General features: G+C 48.5%; 2 protein-coding genes across 2 annotated transcripts in view; one reads left to right on the top strand and one right to left on the bottom strand.

The window, feature by feature from the left end:
• Positions 1-5207, bottom strand: part of PALB2 (partner and localizer of BRCA2) — a 17325-nt gene extending 12118 nt beyond the window's left edge. Inside the window, exons 1-3 of the mRNA XM_075830501.1 lie at positions 5124-5207; positions 2973-3026; positions 406-465 (exon numbers count right to left, since the gene is read on the bottom strand). Of these exons, the coding sequence (XP_075686616.1) occupies positions 406-465; positions 2973-3026; positions 5124-5138 (129 nt within the window). The 5' untranslated portion in view covers positions 5139-5207. The remainder of the gene's footprint in view (positions 1-405; positions 466-2972; positions 3027-5123) is intronic.
• Positions 5187-19012, top strand: part of DCTN5 (dynactin subunit 5) — a 27860-nt gene continuing 14034 nt past the window's right edge. Inside the window, exons 1-2 of the mRNA XM_075830502.1 lie at positions 5187-5293; positions 7323-7391. Coding sequence (XP_075686617.1) covers positions 5246-5293; positions 7323-7391 — 117 coding nt within the window. The 5' untranslated portion in view covers positions 5187-5245. The remainder of the gene's footprint in view (positions 5294-7322; positions 7392-19012) is intronic.

Here is a 19012-nt window from a genome sequence, read left to right as displayed (position 1 = left end):
CTCAACAGGAGAGTTTCTGTCACCATGGCAGGCGCAGCAAAACTCTTAGCACAAACCCTACACGAGCGTGCCCACAGACAAGCATCATCATTGCCAGCCTGAATTCAGCCACACATATTAGGGTACGGCTTCGTGGGGCGTCATAGATGCGGCCGCATGCTTTTTGGCGTGGGTTGTGAAAATGCTCATTGATGGCTACAGGGAAAACGGCTGGTTACCTGCAAAATAGTGCGGCCTTAAGGGTCTGTTCATTAATGACCGCACAATTTTGCAGGTAAACAGCCGTTTTCTCCGCCGCACCACGCGGCCATTAACAAGCAATTTGACAACCGCTGTAAACTGTGTGCCGGCCCAGCTTCCAGCCGTGTCAATGCTGCCCCGTCGGGCCTTACCCTTAGTGCTTACCTGTAAACGGGTAACTGTCTTCTTATATTCTTTTTTCAGTAACGCGAGTCTTTCCTTCAGCTGGAAAATAAAAAATAAATAGATCATAATATAATATAGATTTTAATATCTACTACAAGAGCTTGGTTTTTAGCAGGCAGGCAAATCGAACTTCCACAAACATGAATGAACAGCAACCCAAAATGTTAGGCACCAGCAGCGAATTTCTAGATGTATCGACTACTTGGCCACTGGCCATTTGTCCGGCCCTGGTAAAGTGCATCATAAATGAACCCCAGCAAACCCGTCTTGTTATCCCTGCTCCGGTGTTGCGGAGTGGCGGCCATCTTGTTCACATTGTGGTGGTGGAGCGGTAATGCTGGCAGGACATAACACCATATTAAATAACTGCAATGAGACAGGCAGCTCCATTTTAGTTGATGTTTCCTGTAATCTAAAGGCGTTGTCCGGGCATGGGGCGGTTTTTCACACTGATGGATAGGTCATCAGTATATGATCGGTGGGGGTCCGACATCCGTTCCCCACACCGATCAGCTGCTCTGCTGCCACGTAGGACCGGATGTCCGTGCCAGAAGCAGATGGCTCCGGTCACAGCATAGTGGCCGTGCTGCAGTACTGCGTCACAGCCGCTATACAGTACAAGGAGCCATCGGCTTCCGTCACTGAACACTGCATAACATCCTGTGCCCGGAGGCATGTGGAGCAGCAGATCGGCGCGGGGCCCGGGTGTCAGACCCCCGCCGATCATATACTGATGACCTATTCTGTGGAGAGGTCCTCAGTATCAAAAAGTATCCCGTGCCTGGACATCCCCTTTAAGGTATCTATTAGATGCCCTGAATAGCCTGATCAATGGGTCGAAAAATACCATATCCTCTTAACAAAAGGCTGGAGGGAGCCATGACTGGCTGAGGGGGTACAAGTCCATATTTTCAGCCCTTCGGTCACATAATCTCTATAAGACATCCCTTTTCCATATGCCAATTTAGGGCATATGGACGTTATAGAGGGGAACGCCAAAAAATTTGTCAAAGTGGAGAGCCGTTGGGGTTGTAGTAGCAGGTCCCTCGTCGATTCGTCAGGCCAGCTTTATTGTAAAACGGGATTATCTTGATAACACAACCTCTTTCATGGGTGCAGGGACACCCCACTATATTCATTTGAAACAGTTGAAGCATCTTACCGTGTTTCCCCGATAGTAAGACACCCCCGATTGTAAGACGTATCGGGGGTTTCAGGGGGGTCGGCTAATATAAGCCGTACCCCGAAAGTAAGACATATGTCTTACTTTCGGGGAAACACGGGGGTATTGCCGCCTCCTGCCCACTTCCGCGCCGCCCCCCTCTCCATACGTCACCGCGCCGTCCCCTGCACTTGCTCCTGCTGCAACTGCCGGAATCGAAGCGCGCGCCGATTCCGGCAGTTTAACCCATTAAATGCCGCTGTCAATAGTGACAGCGGCATTTAATGTGTTTGACAGAGGGGGGAGCTCCCTCTGTCACCCGATCGGCGCCCCCGCAAACAAATCGCGGGTCGCCGTCGGGTTTCCATGACAGCCGGGGGTCTAACAAAGACCCCCAGGTCTGCCTTCAGCATCTGCCTGTTAGGCGATGCCGGAGGCATGACCTAATAGGTTGCCTGTCAGTTTTACACTGACAGGCAATAATGCTTCGGTATACTAAGTATACCAAAGCATTATATATGCGATCGGCACATCGCATAGTGAAGTCCCCTGGTGGGACTAAAAAAAAAAATGTAAAACAGTTAAATAAAGTTTGTGAAAAAAAAATAAAAAAAAATTCGACTATTTTTTTACAATATAAGACATACCCCGAAAGTAAGACATAGTGGGGCTTTTGGGGATAAAAAGAAAGTAAGACACTGTCTTACTTTCGGGGGAAACACGGTAGGCTCTGTTCACATCACGTCAGAGCCTTTTAGCGGCGGTATACTTCGAGAGTATTTTCCAACGTATTCCTCAGACACATCCCACTGTATAGGCATATATTGGCCATAGTGTCTGATTGCCCAAAAAAACGTATATTGTGTGGTAAAAAAAATTCCCGGATGACTGTATTGAAAAGAGTTGTCCACTATGGTATTCCATGCCGGAAAAAAACGACGCAGACCTCCCAGACATATGACAAGGACAAACTTTTGGCTTACAGCGGATCAATGGGGACCTGTGGAGCTTTTTCGATGCATATGCCGAACTTAGATGTCAAACGTGACGTGTACAGAGCCTGACAGATACCCTACATATATAAAGAGTACCTCCATTTGTGATCTCTTGCCTGACCGGACATCGGCCCGAGAGACACACTCCAGCCCACTGAGTGGTACAGTTGCCGTGGCAACTGCACGACGCCTGTAGCGTATCGTGCACAGGTCCTATTAATTAGTATTGCACTTGTGCATGATACTGTCTGGAATCTTACGGTTGCCACGGCAACTGTACCACCTACCTGCAGCAGCGTCTCAGGTGTGAGATCACAAATGGAGGTGCCCTTTAATACATCTGGCGACGGCTTTTAAACACATGTACTGTACAGGGTGAGATTCAGTACCTTCGTCTTTTCTTCTAAGGTGAGATATTTCTCCGGGACGCTTTCCATGTCCTGCTGAAAAAAATTAAGCGAGAAGACGTCATGAACATCAGGGAAATAAAGAATGTCCTGCTCATTGTAGTAGATATCTGTGACTGCTGACAGATCGGTACCGAACGTTAGAACCAACCGGCTCCTTCCTGTCAGCAGTCACGTGACAATGTGAAACTTTTCGACACTCCAGTAAAGTCAACGTAAACAACTGTCGCCATCATGTACATCGGTTTCCAAAGAAATACAGGGGAAGCGCTATTGTATTGTCCGTGTGACTTTGACGCCATCGTGTGGCATCGCATAGCCACGATCATCATCCGACGATGCCGCACATCACGACACGTCCAATACGGTGTAGACTATGGTCAACTGCAATGTTTTCCCCGCCAGATGCATCGAACGTCTCAATACTGGACCATTGGGTACAACGTTACAGCCCCTACACGCTGCAACCACCTGACTGGGTCACATGACCACTGAATGTCACATCCCATTGGCAAACACGTCACCCGCAAACATAGGGTCAGAGGATACATTTTTACAGGCTAGGGTTACATGGCGATTTTGGTCGCAATGCAACATTGCAAGTGAAGATTGTGAATGTGGTCGCTTTATGGCACAGAGTAGCCGCAAAAATACAAACCTGCTGTATTCCTGGTGGCAAGTTGCACGCGAGTTTGCCTGCGTAGCCTTTAAAGGGGTTTTCCGTGACTTTTATATTGAGGACCTATTCTTAGGATAGGTCATCATTGTTAGATAGGTGGCTTTCCAACTCCCAGCACCCCCACCGATCAGCGGACTGAAGGGGCGGGCAGTGGTGAGGAACGCCGCTGGCCTCTTCGTAGTTTATTTATTTCTGTTACTTATATAGCGCCAACATATTCCGCAGCGCTGTACAGAGGTCCACACTTACTGTCCCCATTGGGGCTCACAATCTAAATTCCCTATTGGTAAGTTTTTGGGGTGTGGGAGGAAACCGGAGTACCCGGAGGAAACCCACGCAAACACGGGGAGAATATACAAACGCCATGCAGATGTTGTCCTTGGTTGGATTTGAACCCAGGACCCCAGCGCTGCAAGGCAATAGCGCCAAACACATCCGTAGCAGTGGTGTCTGGAATTGCAGTCCCGGTCTCGACCCGGCTGAAGGGCACTGCAATCCCAGCCAGAGCTGCTATGGAAGTGTACGGCGCTGTGCCAGGTAAACTTTGAAGAGGACGCAGCGTTCATCGCCGCTGCCCTTTCAGTCCACTGATCGGTGGGGGTGCTGGGAGTAGGACCCCCACCTAACTAATAACGATGACCTATAATAAGAATAGGACATCAGTATAAAAGTCAGAGAACCCCTTTAAAGACTATATAGTCTTTTTGTGTCTAAAAATACAGCGTTTCTATTTTCTGCGACTTTCATGTCGTGTCAAGCCGTGTCATGAAGCGACCACATTCACCACGCCGAGGCCTCTTTGTAGCTTACCAGACACAGCGCCGTACACTTCCGTAGTGGCAGCGCCTGGCATTGCAGCACCCCGCAGCCGGGTCGGGACCGGTACTGAATGACCAGGCACCGCCACTACGGAAGTGTACAGCGCAGTGTCCGGTAAACTACAAAGAGGCCGCGGCATGCGTCGCCCCTTCAGTCAGCCGGGAGTCTGACCCCCGCCCATCTGATATTGTTGACCTATCCTAAGGATTTTGCGACACGACATCCGTTTTTATTTATTCGGGTGTCTTTTAGATGTCGCAAAACCCAAGGCCCAATTCACATCGCGTTTGTGTTATCCGAGCGTATATACGTTTTTTTATAAAAACGTGGATCATTCTCTGTTTACGTCTGTTTTTTATACTCGCACGCGACCCGCCACCAAATCACACCCTAAAAACCGCAAGTCGTAGACAAATCGTAAACATTTTTTTATGGCGCGAGCAAAGTTGCATTACGAATATTAACGCTGAATGTCCGTAAAAAAAAAACAAAAAACATTTTTCTTGAAAAACCCACTTAAAAGTTTTTTTTTTCTCAACTTTACTGTACTATGGCGCAGTATACAGTACAACCTGACTACAATGTATAGAGTAGTGACACAGTCCCGTATAGTCGCTGCATCTCTCTGTACGTACACAGGCGGCCGTCATCACTGAACGCCGTCACCTCCAGCGTCCTCCTCGGCCCGGGACCGGTCACATGACCACGTCACATGACTCCCGGGCCGGAGCGGAAGTGACGTCACGCCGGAGAAGCCATGGAGCTGAGCGAGCTGCTGTATAATAAGTCCGAGTATATAGAGACTGTGAGTGTGATACATGATGGGGGACGTAGTCCTGTCTGTGTATACGTGACAGCCTGTACTACACGTATCATGTGTGCTGACTCCATAACCACGCCTACATCATTCATCATATTACTGTATATGTCATGTATCTGCTATATATGGAGGCTTGTGGTGTCTGCCATGTCTTATTTATCATACTTGTGTATCTTCTGTAATGCTGCTACATGCTTATATTCCATATTGAACAATGATGGGCTATGGGTGGAGTACCCCTTTAAGCTGGTAGAAATATTCATTATTAAAGGGGTCATCCCAAAATCACTGGGGGGCCCTGCGATCAGTAGGCGGGGCTGGAATGGAACAAGGGCTGTCACACAAACGCATGTATTTCAATGGGGCCGGTAACACTGCCGTTGCTTCAACAGATTGTTAGAACCCGTTCTATTTTCTTCCCTTTTCACGGATCACTCCATGGGCTCAAGTCTATGGGGATCCCTGAAAACGGGATGTGAAAAAGTGCAGTTTTTCACGTCCGAGTTTGCACTCGTTTGTGAAAATCTGGCCTTAAAGTATGGATCAAAGACAGTAACTGCAGCAAAAAGTTATATCTGGGGTTTACCGTGGCAAAATGTCCAAAATCATCAATAGAAATAGAAAAGGCAGCTCTCCAGACTTCCATGAAAAAAGTGGATCCGTTATTCACCCGTAATGTGCGACGTTTCTGCTCTCAATGGACCTTGAGAATCCACTTTATTTCATGCAAGTCCGGAGTGCTGCCTTTTTTATTTAGAGAGAGATATTAGATAGGTATGAGAGGTAGATAAATAGATAGATACTGTAGATATATATATGATATAGATAGACATGACAGAGGGGTGGAAATATGATAGATGGATATGAGATAGATTAGGGCTGGATGATTATGACCTAAATCAAAATCACAATTAATTGAACATGTGACTTTGATTACAATTATTGAGCGATTAATCTAGACCACACCCCTTATTGCATGCCACACCCCCTATTTGCATGCTACGCCATTGATTTAATATTTATCCCCCTGAGCCTGCTGTATACTACTGTATATAATATACCTCTGAAACTGCCCTCTAACTGCCCCCACACTGTATAATGCCCTATAACTGCCCCCACACAGGATAATGCCCTATAACTGCCCCCACACAGGATAATGCCCCCATAACTGTCCTCCTCGCAATATAATTCCCCCCATAACTGCCCTCCACAGTATAATGCCCCATAGCTGCCTCTATAGTATATTGCCCCATAACTGACTTCCACGCATTATAATGCCCCTATAGCTGCCCTCACACAGTATAATGCCCTCGTAGCTGCACCCCTTACAGTATAAAGTCCCGAATAGCTGCCCCCACAGCTGCCCCCAATAGTGCCTGATGAAAAATAATAACCTACATATTCACCTAACCCAGTTCTAATGACGAGTGGAGGAGATGGTCTGTGCAGATTGGCGCAGACAGGCACGGTGACGTCACTGACGCGTGCTCAGCGATACAGAGTGAATGCTAGAGCAGGGACCATACGGCTCCCTGCTCTACCATTGTGTTCAACTGTATCTGCATCCTGATGATGCAAACGCAGTTTAAACCGGGAGAAAATAATTGATCAAACCGAACAAGATTCGCCAGTGCGGGGCAGTTGAGTGACTTCGGTACCCGTCAGCCTGGCGCGCCTAGGAGCTGCTGCTTACTGGTCAATGTGTGCCAGGCGCCTGATGTCATTTCAAGCCGCCCCGCACTTGTTCGATAACATTCAGCATTAAAAGTAGTGCATAAGAAAAGGTCCAGCACCGCCCGAAGCGGAGTCGTCCTCGTATAGAAATACGCATTAGACTGAATCGAGAGCGTTTCCAGGCGTTACCGCGACCTCTGCTCCTTACAATGTAATCCCCTCATATTTTAGATAAAGTTACATCCAAACTGGAGACTTGTAGATACAATTCACATCTTAATATTTAGAACTTCAGTGAGAAATGAAAACTCTGTAAACTTCTGGTACGTTCTGTCCTCAGGCCTCCGGAAATAAAGTCAGCCGGCAGTCTGTATTGTGTGGAAGCCAGAACATCGTCCTGAATGGCAAGGTAAGTGATCTATACGTGGTACTCACCGCACCTAGACTACAACTATCCAAACTAATTGAACAATTCTAAAAATAAAGTATTCTGTAATAAACGTACCGTGAAAATCCATTAATCTGATATCTAATAATGGAGAAATTCTAAAATAATTTTGTAGGCAACATAGATAAGTAACAGGTGAATAGATTTTTTTTTAATTTTAGGAAGAATTCCTCTTGAAGATCTGCCTGTCAGCATGCCACTGTATATGCAGGGGTCTCTTCTAGGACCCTGAGTAGATTTATCAAAACTGGTGCAAAGAAAAAGTGGGGCAGTTGCCCATAGCAACCAGGCAGATTCTTTCAGAGACCTGATTGGTTGCTATGGGCAACTGCTCTGCCATTCCTTAGTTTTAATAAATCTTCCCCTTTGGGTTTTATCTTGAATTCATGGTATACAGCGAGGAATCTGCGAACTAATCCACTAAAGGAGGTTTTCTCGTACATGCACAATTCTTTTTTTATCGGGTCCATTTTACCCTTGGGATGTTGCGGTTCGATAGCGATCGCAGCATCAATAGGAGCAAGCTGCTCCCTTTTGGCCCCTTATAATCAGCCTGACAGGCATTGATGGGTTTTATGGGACAACCCTGGGACTAAAGGTCCTTTTAGATGTCCCTATACAGGCCATGGAAACGAGCGCCGATCAACGAGACAGCTCTTTGATCGGCGCTCGATTGCTCCTTTCACAAGGGGCAATGTACAGAGACGAGCGCTCGTTACTGCATTATAGTAAGAATAAAACGCCCTCCCAGAGTTAACATATAAGGCTCTGTTCACACTTGCCTTAACTGTTGCCCGACAGACAAATTTTAACAGGAAGGAATGGCGCTGCTTTTAGCTCTGTTTTTACCATTAACTATGGCAGAATAAGCGACGGCAGCTCCGAATGTGCACTAAACCTACAACCTAGATACTTTTGGTGTATTCCCCGATATTGATACATTTATTTGCTATATTGGTGAATGTGTTTTGATGCCTGTATTGTGACTGGACTGTTATGTTGTTACTTAAAACTGCAAAATGAAATGTAAAAAAATTGGCAGAATTTTTTAAACAAAACAATGTGCTGCAACCTGAATGCCAGAATTATCCATGTCCTATAGGGGTTAAACATTTTTGTAAACTTTATCACATGCAGTTCTTTTTACGACCTGATTACTTGGGGGCACTGTTGCTTTTTGTATAGACTGATCCAAAACGTTTTCTCCTGTAAAACCAACCTAATGCGTAGCAATGTTTTTCTTCTAATAGAGCGTGTATGAGTGAGAAATTGCACTTGTACTGAAGGGTTGTTGATGTCTGCGGCGAGGATCATATAATACAGGTGGAAACTCTGAATCCGGAGCTGCACTCACTATTCTGCTGGTGGAGTCACCGTGTACATACATTACATTACTTATCCTGTACTGATCCTGAGTTATATCCTGTATTATACTCCAGAGCTGCACTCACTATTCTGCTGGTGGAGTCACTGTGTACATACATTACATTACTGATCCTGTACTGATCCTGAGTTGCATCCTGTATTATACTCCAGAGCTGCACTCACTATTCTGCTGGTGGAGTCACTGTGTACATACATTACATTACTGATCCTGAGTTACATCCTGTATTATACTCCAGAGCTGCACTGACTATTCTGCTGGTGGAGTCCCTGTGTACATACATTACATTACTGATCCTGAGTTACATCCTGTATTATACTCCAGAGCTGCACTGACTATTCTGCTGGTGGAGTCCCTGTGTACATACATTACATTACTGATCCTGAGTTACATCCTGTATTATACTCCAGAGCTGCACTCACTATTCTGCTGGTGGAGTCACTGTGTACATACATTACATTACTTATCCTGTACTGATCCTGAGTTACATCCTGTATTATACTCCAGAGCTGCACTCACTATTCTGCTGGTGTAGTCACTGTGTACATACATTACATTACTTATCCTGTACTGATCCTGAGTTACATCCTGTATTATACTCCAGAGCTGCACTCACTATTCTGCTGGTGGAGTCACTGTGTACATACATTACTTATCCTGTACTGATCCTGAGTTACATCCTGTATTATACTCCAGAGCTGCACTCACTATTCTGCTGGTGGAGTCACTGTGTACATACATTACATTACTTATCTTGTACTGATCCTGAATTACATCCTGTATTATACTCCAGAGCTGCACTCACTATTCTGCTGGTGGAGTCACTGTGTACATACATTACATTACTAATCCTGAGTTACATCCTGTATTATACTCCAGAGCTGCACTCACTATTCTGCTGGAGGAGTCACTGTGAACATACATTACATTACTTATCCTGTACTGATCCTGAGTTACATCCTGTATTATACTCCAGAGCTGCACACACTATTCTGCTGGTGGAGTCACTGTGAACATACATTACATGACTTATCCTGTACTGATCCTGAGTTACATCCTGTATTATACTCCAGAGCTGTACTCACTATTCTGCTGGTGGAGTCACTGTGTACATACATTACATTACTTATCCTGTACTGATCCTGAGTTACATCCTGTATTATACTCCAGAGCTGCACTCACTATTCTGCTGGTGGAGTCACTGTGTACATACATTACTTATCCTGTACTGATCCTGAGTTACATCCTGTATTATACACCAGAGCTGCACTCACTATCCTGCTGGTGGAGTCACTGTGCACATACATTACATGACTTATCCTGTACTGATCCTGAGTTACATCCTGTATTATACTCCAGAGCTGCACTCACTATTCTGCTGGTGGAGTCACTGTGTACATACATTACATTACTTATCCTGTACTGATCCTGAGTTACATCCTGTAATATACTCCAGAGCTGCACTCACTATTCTGCTGGTGGAGTCACTGTGTACATACGTTACATTACTTATCTTGTACTGATCCTGAGTTACATCCTGTATTATACTCCAGAGCTGCACTCACTATTCTGCTGGTGGAGTCACTGTGTACATACGTTACATTACTTATCCTGTACTGATCCTGAGTTACATCCTGTATTATATTCCAGAGCTGCACTCACTATTCTGCTGGTGTAGTCACTGTGTGCATACATTACATTACTTATCCTGTACTGATCCTGAGTTACATCCTGTATTATACTCCAGAGCTGCGCACACTATTCTGCTGGTGGAGTCACTGTGAACATACATTACATTACTTATCCTGTACTGATCCTGAGTTACATCCTGTATTATACTCCAGAGCAGCACTCACTATTCTGCTGGTGGAGTCACTGTGTACATACATTACTTATCCTGTACTGATCCTGAGTTACATCCTGTATTATACACCAGAGCTGCACTCACTATTCTGCTGGTGGAGTCACTGTGAACATACATTACATGACTTATCCTGTACCGATCCTGAGTTACATCCTGTATCTCTTTATTTTATATAAATTTACAAAACATAAACTGAAAAACAAATACATAACTAATTCCATATAACCAAAAAGTCACAACCCAATTCTTATAAACAAATTTTCTTATATACATCTCTGTATATGAGAAGAGAAAACGATACCAGACCCGGCCACATACACCCCACTCTTATATACTTACATCTACACTTCATCCGAAACTAAACAATAACTAGAATATATACAAACATCATATAAACGTAATCAAAAGTACCAACAGAAAATCCCCCGACCCGCGTCAACCAAGGGCCTAAAGAAACAACATAATAATGATGATAATAATAATAAAACAACAACAACATAATAATAAAATAATAATAATAATAACCCCAAAAATCCAAAATATAATAATACTAATCCCAATTTTTTTTTTTTTTTTTTATTATATATATATATTTTTTTTAATCACACTATACACATCTTGACTTTCCCTAACCTTACCCTTCTTACCTAAACTCCACCACCCCAGCCAGCATCTCGCCTCATGTCCTCTCACGTCCGCATAGTCCAGATGCTGGCCCCCACCACCACACCCAACACCCCAGCCCAGCCCCCCGCCCCATGTCCTCCCATGTCCGCATAGTCCGGGGCTGGGTCAGGCAAACCCCCCCCCCCCCAACCTTCTCCCAACCTATCTATTAACCCCCTTAAGTCTATCCCTATTCTAACAACATTTCTACATTATAATACAATACACGTCACCAACCTGTCCAAATACCAAACCATATACAAAATACACCGTACCCGAAAGCACCAAGTTCGGTCGCTTGTAAACCTTTTTCCTGCCATTTCAATCCTAAACAAAACAAAAATCTTCCAGTGCTTACCTAGCCCATCACCAGATAGAGAGAAGGGAAAGCCCCCCCCAGCTCCCCCCCAGAGGCCAAGGTACCACGTCCACCGCTGCACCCTCCCTATCGCTTGCCCTATCTCCTTACCCTATTACTAACCCTTTCTTGACCCTATTGAAAGCTGACCCTATGCTGACCCTCACCTTTCCCTTATTCCGAGTCCTATCGCTATATTTTTTATTGGTGCCTCAGCGGAACGCAGACCCCCACCTCCAGTTGAGCACCGGTGACGACTCCCCCTCCCTCATGAAGGCAGACACATTAAGGCACCCAAAAGGAAAAGCCCCTCCAAAGACGAGAGGCTTTGGATGCTCCCAATCTGCCAACCTCCAAAGAATGCACCTTCACCAGGTCACCCATGATATTGCTAACAACCTCATCCACTAGGAGGATTTTCTTCTGGGTAGAAACTAGACATCGTGCATTCCACATAAAGTGCCTGACCACTATACTGACTAGAAACAAGGTGCAATGGTCCCTACCACCGAGGTCTCCGAACACTCCATAGGCCCACCCAGCATAGGAGAGGCTGGTTAGGCCTGGCCAACCAATGGAGGCTCCCACCCTTTTGTATACCTCTGTATTGAAAGGGCAATGAAGCAGGAAATGCTCCATGCTTTCCAGCACTCCGCCACACTCCTCCCGGGGGCAATCCCGATCATCAGAGCTTCTGCACTTTAGATTGTCCCTCACATACAGTCTCCCATGGAAGCAACGCCAAGCCAGATCCCAAAACTTCTGGGGAATCCTCGCTGAATTTAAAAGTTTTAATCCCACCCCGAGGTCACTACTTGGGCAGTCTTTGAGCGCCAGGGGCTTCTGGAAGTGGGTCATCAGGACCCTCCTGTCAAGAAATTTTCTCGACATGGTCCTGATCTCCCACACCTCCAGACCCCACCGGCGAACAATCTTCAGCGCCAGGGTGGCATAAGCCGGGAGATGTCCGTGAGGTGTACGCAGGTCTTTCACTTGCCCTCCTCTCTCCCATTCCTGGAAGAAAGGCCGAAACCACCCCCTGCAGGAGGATATCCACCAAGGAGCCCTCTCTTGCCAGAGGTTTGCCAGGTTGATCTTAACAAAGGTGTTCACTAGGAACACCACCGGGTTAACCATACCTAACCCGCCTAGTGTCCTTGGTAGGTAAGTAACCTCCCTCTTGATTAGGTTGAGCCTGTTCCCCCATAACAGCTGGAAGAACAGGCTATAGACCCGAGTCCAGAGAGGTTCTGGCAAGATGCACACACTGCCCAGGTAAAGCAACATGGGCACCAGGTAGGCCTTGGCCAAGTGAACCCTTTCCCTCAGGGTTAAGGACCAACCCTTCCATTGGTCGACCTTCTGGGCAACTAGATTCAGCCTATCCTCCCAGTTCTTCTTGGGGTAATCACCCGGGCCAAATTCGACTCCTAAGATCTTAGCAGACCCCTGAGGCTCTGGAAGGGTGTCCGGGAGATCAAAACCAGGATCTCCTCCTCCCAGCCAGAGACTTTTGCACTTATCCCGGTTGATCTTGGACCCAGATGCCAATGAGTAACGCTCCACTTCCGACATCACCCACTCTGCCTCCCCTCTCGAGGAGACAAAAATGGAGACGTCGTCTGCGTACGCAACCACCCTCTGAGTGGCCTCCGGCCCCTCCAGGCCGGCCCCGACTCCCGCCAATGGCCCACGATCGATCCTTTTAAGAAAAGGATCAATTGCGAACGCATATAGCAAAGGGCTCAAGGGACAACCCTGGCGGACACCAGACCCAACCTCAAAGGGGGTTCCAACCCAACCGTTCACCAGCGCAAAAGTCTCAGCCCCAGTGTATAAGGTCTGTAGCCAATTGGCAAACCCCCCCGGTAGGCCGTACCTCAGAAGGACCGACCAGAGGTACTCGTGGTCCACCCGGTCAAAAGCCTTGGCCTGGTCCAAGGACAGGATGTACCCCTCCCACCGACCAGAATTTCCCTGCTCCACTGCCTCTCTGACACTGAGGACAGCACTAAATGTGCTGCGGCCTGGAACAGAGCAATGCTGGACCGGCGAAAGGAGCCGGGATGCAAACTTCACCAGCCGATTAAACAGCACCTTTGCGAGAACCTTTCTGTCCGTATTGAGCAGCGCTATGGGACGCCAATTCTCAATACGGGTCGAGTCTTTACCCTTCGATAAAACGATCAAGGCCGACCTCCTCATTGACATTGGCAAAGTACCCGAGGAAAGGCACTCATTAAACACCTCAGTCAAGAGGGGAACTAGGGTTCCTTTAAAAGTCTTATAAAACTCGGATGTTAAGCCATCCGGCCCTGGCGATTTTTTGAGGGCAAGCCCATCAATCGCCAATCCCACTTCCTCTTCCTTGATCGAATCTATCAAAACACCGAGAGAGGGGTCTACCCCTGGCTCAGGGATGGTTTCAGCCAGGAAAGCCGACATCTCGTCTCGGTTTGGATCTTGCTTCCCCAAGAGGTGCGAGTAGAAGGATCTGACGACCTCCAAGATCCCTGATTTGGATCTCTTCAGAGATCCTGTACTATCAATCAGTCCTGTCACAACCTTACGACTCACTGACATCTTACAGTTCCTGTAGGGGTCGGGCGAGCGGTACCTCCCGAAATCCCTCTCAAGAACTAAAGATGTGTGCCTATCATACTGACACCTCCTGAGCAAAGCTTTCACCACGGAGATCTCCTCCCCACTACACCCGGTTGAGACCAGATGTTCGAGTTTCCTCCTCAGTTCCTGATATAGGCGGTACCTACTCATGGACCTGAGGCTCGAGAGCCTGCGGAAAAATCCTGCCACCCGGACTTTAAACAACTCCCACCACTCAGACTTAGTACCACTGAGATCCAACAAAGGTACCTGGCTCTGAAGAAAATCCTCAAAGGCCTGTCTTATCTCCGCTTCTTCCAAGAGAGTAGAATTCAGCCTCCATATACCTCTTCCCATCTGGAGGGACTCTGCAATGTTCAAAGAGAAAATAATCATACAGTGATCGGAGAACTCCACCTCAACAACGGACACTGGTGAAGAGATGGCTTCCTCCTTCAAAAAAAACCTGTCTATCCTAGACCTACAACTACCTCTACGATAGGTGAAACCCGAGTGGCCTGGGGTATGCCTGATGTGGATATCCACCAGGCGAGCATCGCTAACTATATTTTTTAATGCTACACTATCGTAGGTCAATTTTTTATCTCCGGAACCTCCTCTATCTCGGGGTCTCATGACAGTATTGAAGTCCCCTCCAAAGATAACTTGTCGACCTGAAAAAAGGAAAGGCTTAATCCTCATGAAGAGACTTTTACGGTCCCATTTGCTCTGGGGTCCGTATATATTGATTAGTCTTAATTCCTGTCCCCTCATGAGGACATCTAAGATCAAGCACCTCCCCATTTCTAACTCAATCATCCGTCGGCATGTTACCGGTGCGGTGAAAAGGACCGCCACTCCGCTATAGGGCTCAGCCGCAAGAGACCAGTAGGAGGGCCCGCGTCGCCACTCCCTCCTAGATTTAACGACGTCTGCCAAAAGTGACAGCCTGGTCTCCTGCAAAAACAAAATGTCGGCTTCAACTCGGCCAAGAAAATCAAAGGCTGCAAATCTCGCCCTATCTGACTTAATGCTGGCAACGTTAATTGATGCCAGCGTCAACGGAGTGGGTGCCGCCATCATGGATGTTTGAGTTAGACGGCTTTCTTCTTCCCACCCCCCCCCCTCTATCTGATGAGGACCCCCCTTCTTTGCCTCGCTTCTTGCAAACTGAGGAGTCCATATTCACCACCCTATTCCCATCTTCATCCCCAAGTACCGGGTCAACCTCCCCCTCTGGGGGCAACGGCCCCTGCAGCAGGGGAGGCTCAACGACTCTAGGGTGCCCTACCATGCCCTCCCTCTTAGTATGAGAGGCTGGAATGTCCACGAGAGCATGGTATCGATCAGTAGAGCGCACCAGGGGGGTACAGGATTTACCTTCCTGGGCCAGGGCGGGGCCAGATGTATTTGGCCCTTGGGTTTTGCCCGGTGTCCCTTTTGCTGTAGGCTGAGTCCTCTCTTCCTCTCCCACACTTTCATAGTGGGAGGACTGAGAGTCCTCAGCCCTCTGCTCCCTTTGGATCCTCCTCATCTCCCCATTCAATTCGGCCTCCCCAGGGGCATCAGATTCAGGGGGGGCATCCAGATCCGAATCAGAGGTTGTCCCAGTTTCCTGGAGCGCCCTCCAAATCCTCTCCTTCCTTCGCTTCTCCGCCCTTCTCTGGCGAGAAGGGGGACCCTTCTTTGCATTCTTCCCTTGCCCCTGTGCCCCATAGTCCCTGCCCGCACCCTCACCCACGGATGCCTCCCTCCTTTCATCCTCCGCAGGTTTGGAACAAGCATTGACAACAGAGCGAGGACACCGACTGAACGGGTGACCTAAGTCACCACACAGGTTGCAGCGAATACGGTCACACGATGCGGCTAGATGACCAATCCCCCCACAATGAGCACACTTCTGCACCTTGCAGCCTGCACTCAAATGTGAGGGGTCGCCACACCGGTGACACAACTTCGGCTGCCCCAGGTAGAAGACAAGGATCCGATCTCTTCCCAGGAAAGCAGACGATGGTATGTGGGACACCGTCTGTCCCAGACGCTTTAATTTAACCATGAACGTCCAGGCCCCTGACCAGATGCCAAACTCATCCATGTTCTTCCGTGGCATCTCTACTACCTCTCCGTACCTTCCCAACCAGGTCATGATATCAATACAAGAGAGTGACTCATTACGGGTAAGAACGGTCACTCTCTTGGGACCACTTTGGCGAGAAATTGCTTGTGCAGCAAAGTCTCGCCAGCCAGGCTCGTCCTTCATCAGCTCGTAGTTCCCCCAGAAGACCTCAAGGCCCCCTAGGTGAACAAAGCTGATGTCAAACTCGACCGAGCCATGAGGATGTATCAAGGCAAAGATGTCACTCGCCTTGAAGCCCATCCCCAGCAGCAGCTCCACCACCCTCTTTCTGGGAGGGCACGCATCATTGCCACGCCACCGGAGACGGACCACATTCCTCCTGGCTACAGCCTGCCCGGCTGTTGGGAGCGACCACTGATCTCCTCGTTGCTCTCGGAAGGCATTTAGACCATATCTGTCTATCCAGAAAGACAGGTCCTTCTGCACTCCCCCTATGGTTAGGGTTTGCTTTCCCTCTCTTAAAGCGTCCAAGAGACGTTGTTGCAAGTTACCGTCCCCGGACCTTGAGGATGAAGATGGGTGGGCCCGCTGTCCCCCCGCTGCCACACCAGCATAAGACCTGCCGGATGTCACAGCAAGAGGAGCGCCAGGCCCATTGCCCCTGGTTGATACCCCATCCCCACCACCCACCACCTCACCACCTACAGACACAGCACTCAACACCCCATTACCAGCAGACACTCCAGCAACTTTATTTACAGACACCTGCATACCCCCAGCAGTTCCCACATCCACAGCCGCAACTTTTTTATTTAACCCACCAGGTCCCCCTGCAGTCATCCTTCTGGCCAGGCCTGGTCCTATGTTATGTATTTTTCCTGTACATTTTGTGTGGGTAGACACTGCTTCAGTCTCCGCATCATCAGGCACCTTTGCAGGGACGCCACCAGATGTTATAAGCGGTGTCCCCGCTGTGCCCTCCGCCTCATTAACCTCCATCTTTTCTATGTGCGGAACATTTTTGGGAAAGGGGCCACCGCCGCCCCCGACGCCAGCAGCCCCCTTCTCGCCTACACCACTTTTCAGTGATGCGGACGAAGGAGCCACTGACGTCACTGGAGCCGCCTCCGGCGCCGGACCACTCCCCCCTCCCACAGAGGAGTGGCCAACAGAGCCGGAGCCCCCTCTGTGACCGCCTTTGTCCGGAACGTCTGACGGCTTGACACCGACAGACTTCCGGCTTTCAGACACCACATCCGGTTTCTGGTTTACCCGTTCTCCAGACCGCTGACTCGCATCAGAGACCAGTTTCCCGGGCTCGCCATTAACCGGACACGGGGACACACCCCCTGGCGTCACCAGGCCACCAGTACCGCCCCCTTTGCAGGGGTTGGCGTCCGGCGCCATTTTGACCACCACGTGTTCTAATGCCGGACCCGTAACACTCTCCCCGCATTCCCGCTCCAGCCCCACTGCAGAGGCTTGAGCTGGGGGTCTTGCGGGACCTGCGCCCTGATCCTGACTTGCATCAGGCTCAGAGCACAGGAAGGATCTTGCTGTATACACCATTTTAAATGAACCTTCAGCAGATTTTTTTTCCTTTGTCTTTTTTTTCTTCTTAAATTTTTTTTCCTTTTGCTTTTCCTCCTCTGCGGGTAACTCTGCACCGAAACAAAATCCCTGGAAGGATACCGGCGACTCCACGTTACGGATCTGTGTAAGTAATCCTGGAGGCCGCTCACTGTCAGTATCAAAACTCTCCTGATTTCTCCCAGCTGTGTGTCCACCCTCCTCCTCCTCACTGCTCCTGGGTGCCTCAGAATCTGAGCCTTCTCTGGACTTTGCATTCTCATGCTCCATTTTCTCCCCCTCAATTTCCTTTGCTGTGTCTGGGGCTCTGCTGTCTTCCTCCACACATTCTATTTTTATAGGTTCTGCCATCTCGGCAAACCTCTCTTCATTTTTTAATTTTTCACCAAACACCCCTCCGCCTGCCAAAATCTCCTCACGTCTCTCTTCCACTTCTTTTATTTCCTCCAACAAGGATTTCACATTTAAAAGGTATCGGGACCTCTTACCTCCTGAGGCTTTTGCAGCTCTTCCTCTGGCGACCGCCAAGTCCGCACGGAGCCGTTGCAGCGACTTCCTGAGGTCCCGATACTCCTCCAACCGCATAGCCAGACGGGAGCTGAAGTTCTCCACCGTCTCTCCGGTCCTCAGCTGTCCCCATTCCTCCACACGACCGTCATCCAAATGTCCGGACGGCGCTGGTCCTTCTCCAGATGACAACACCTCGATCACCCTGCCGGACCGCGTCTCCATACCCTTATCCAGGGTTCCAGCCTCAGGGGGAGCCAGGACAGCCTTGCCCCGAGATGATCTCCTCACCCCCGCGACTGTTTGCATATTCCCAGCCAGCTGGGATGACCCTCTACCCCCCGCTGGCATGCTCCGGGAGGTAGAGGTCTGAGGCTCCATCCTAGGATGGAACCCCCCTCAGGGTACTTTCCAAGCCCAGGCAGATGGTATGAGGCCTGGGCAGAAAGGATAAGGAAAGTCCCTGGATCCAAGGCCTGCACGGAAGTCTCAGCAGCTCTCTCCACACGTCCTACTCCACCCACTCCAGAGC

The sequence above is a fragment of the Rhinoderma darwinii genome, chromosome 6 (genome assembly GCF_050947455.1).
Source record: "Rhinoderma darwinii isolate aRhiDar2 chromosome 6, aRhiDar2.hap1, whole genome shotgun sequence".
NCBI classification, from domain to species: domain Eukaryota; kingdom Metazoa; phylum Chordata; class Amphibia; order Anura; family Rhinodermatidae; genus Rhinoderma; species Rhinoderma darwinii.
This window is presented reverse-complemented; position numbering and strand designations above follow the sequence as displayed.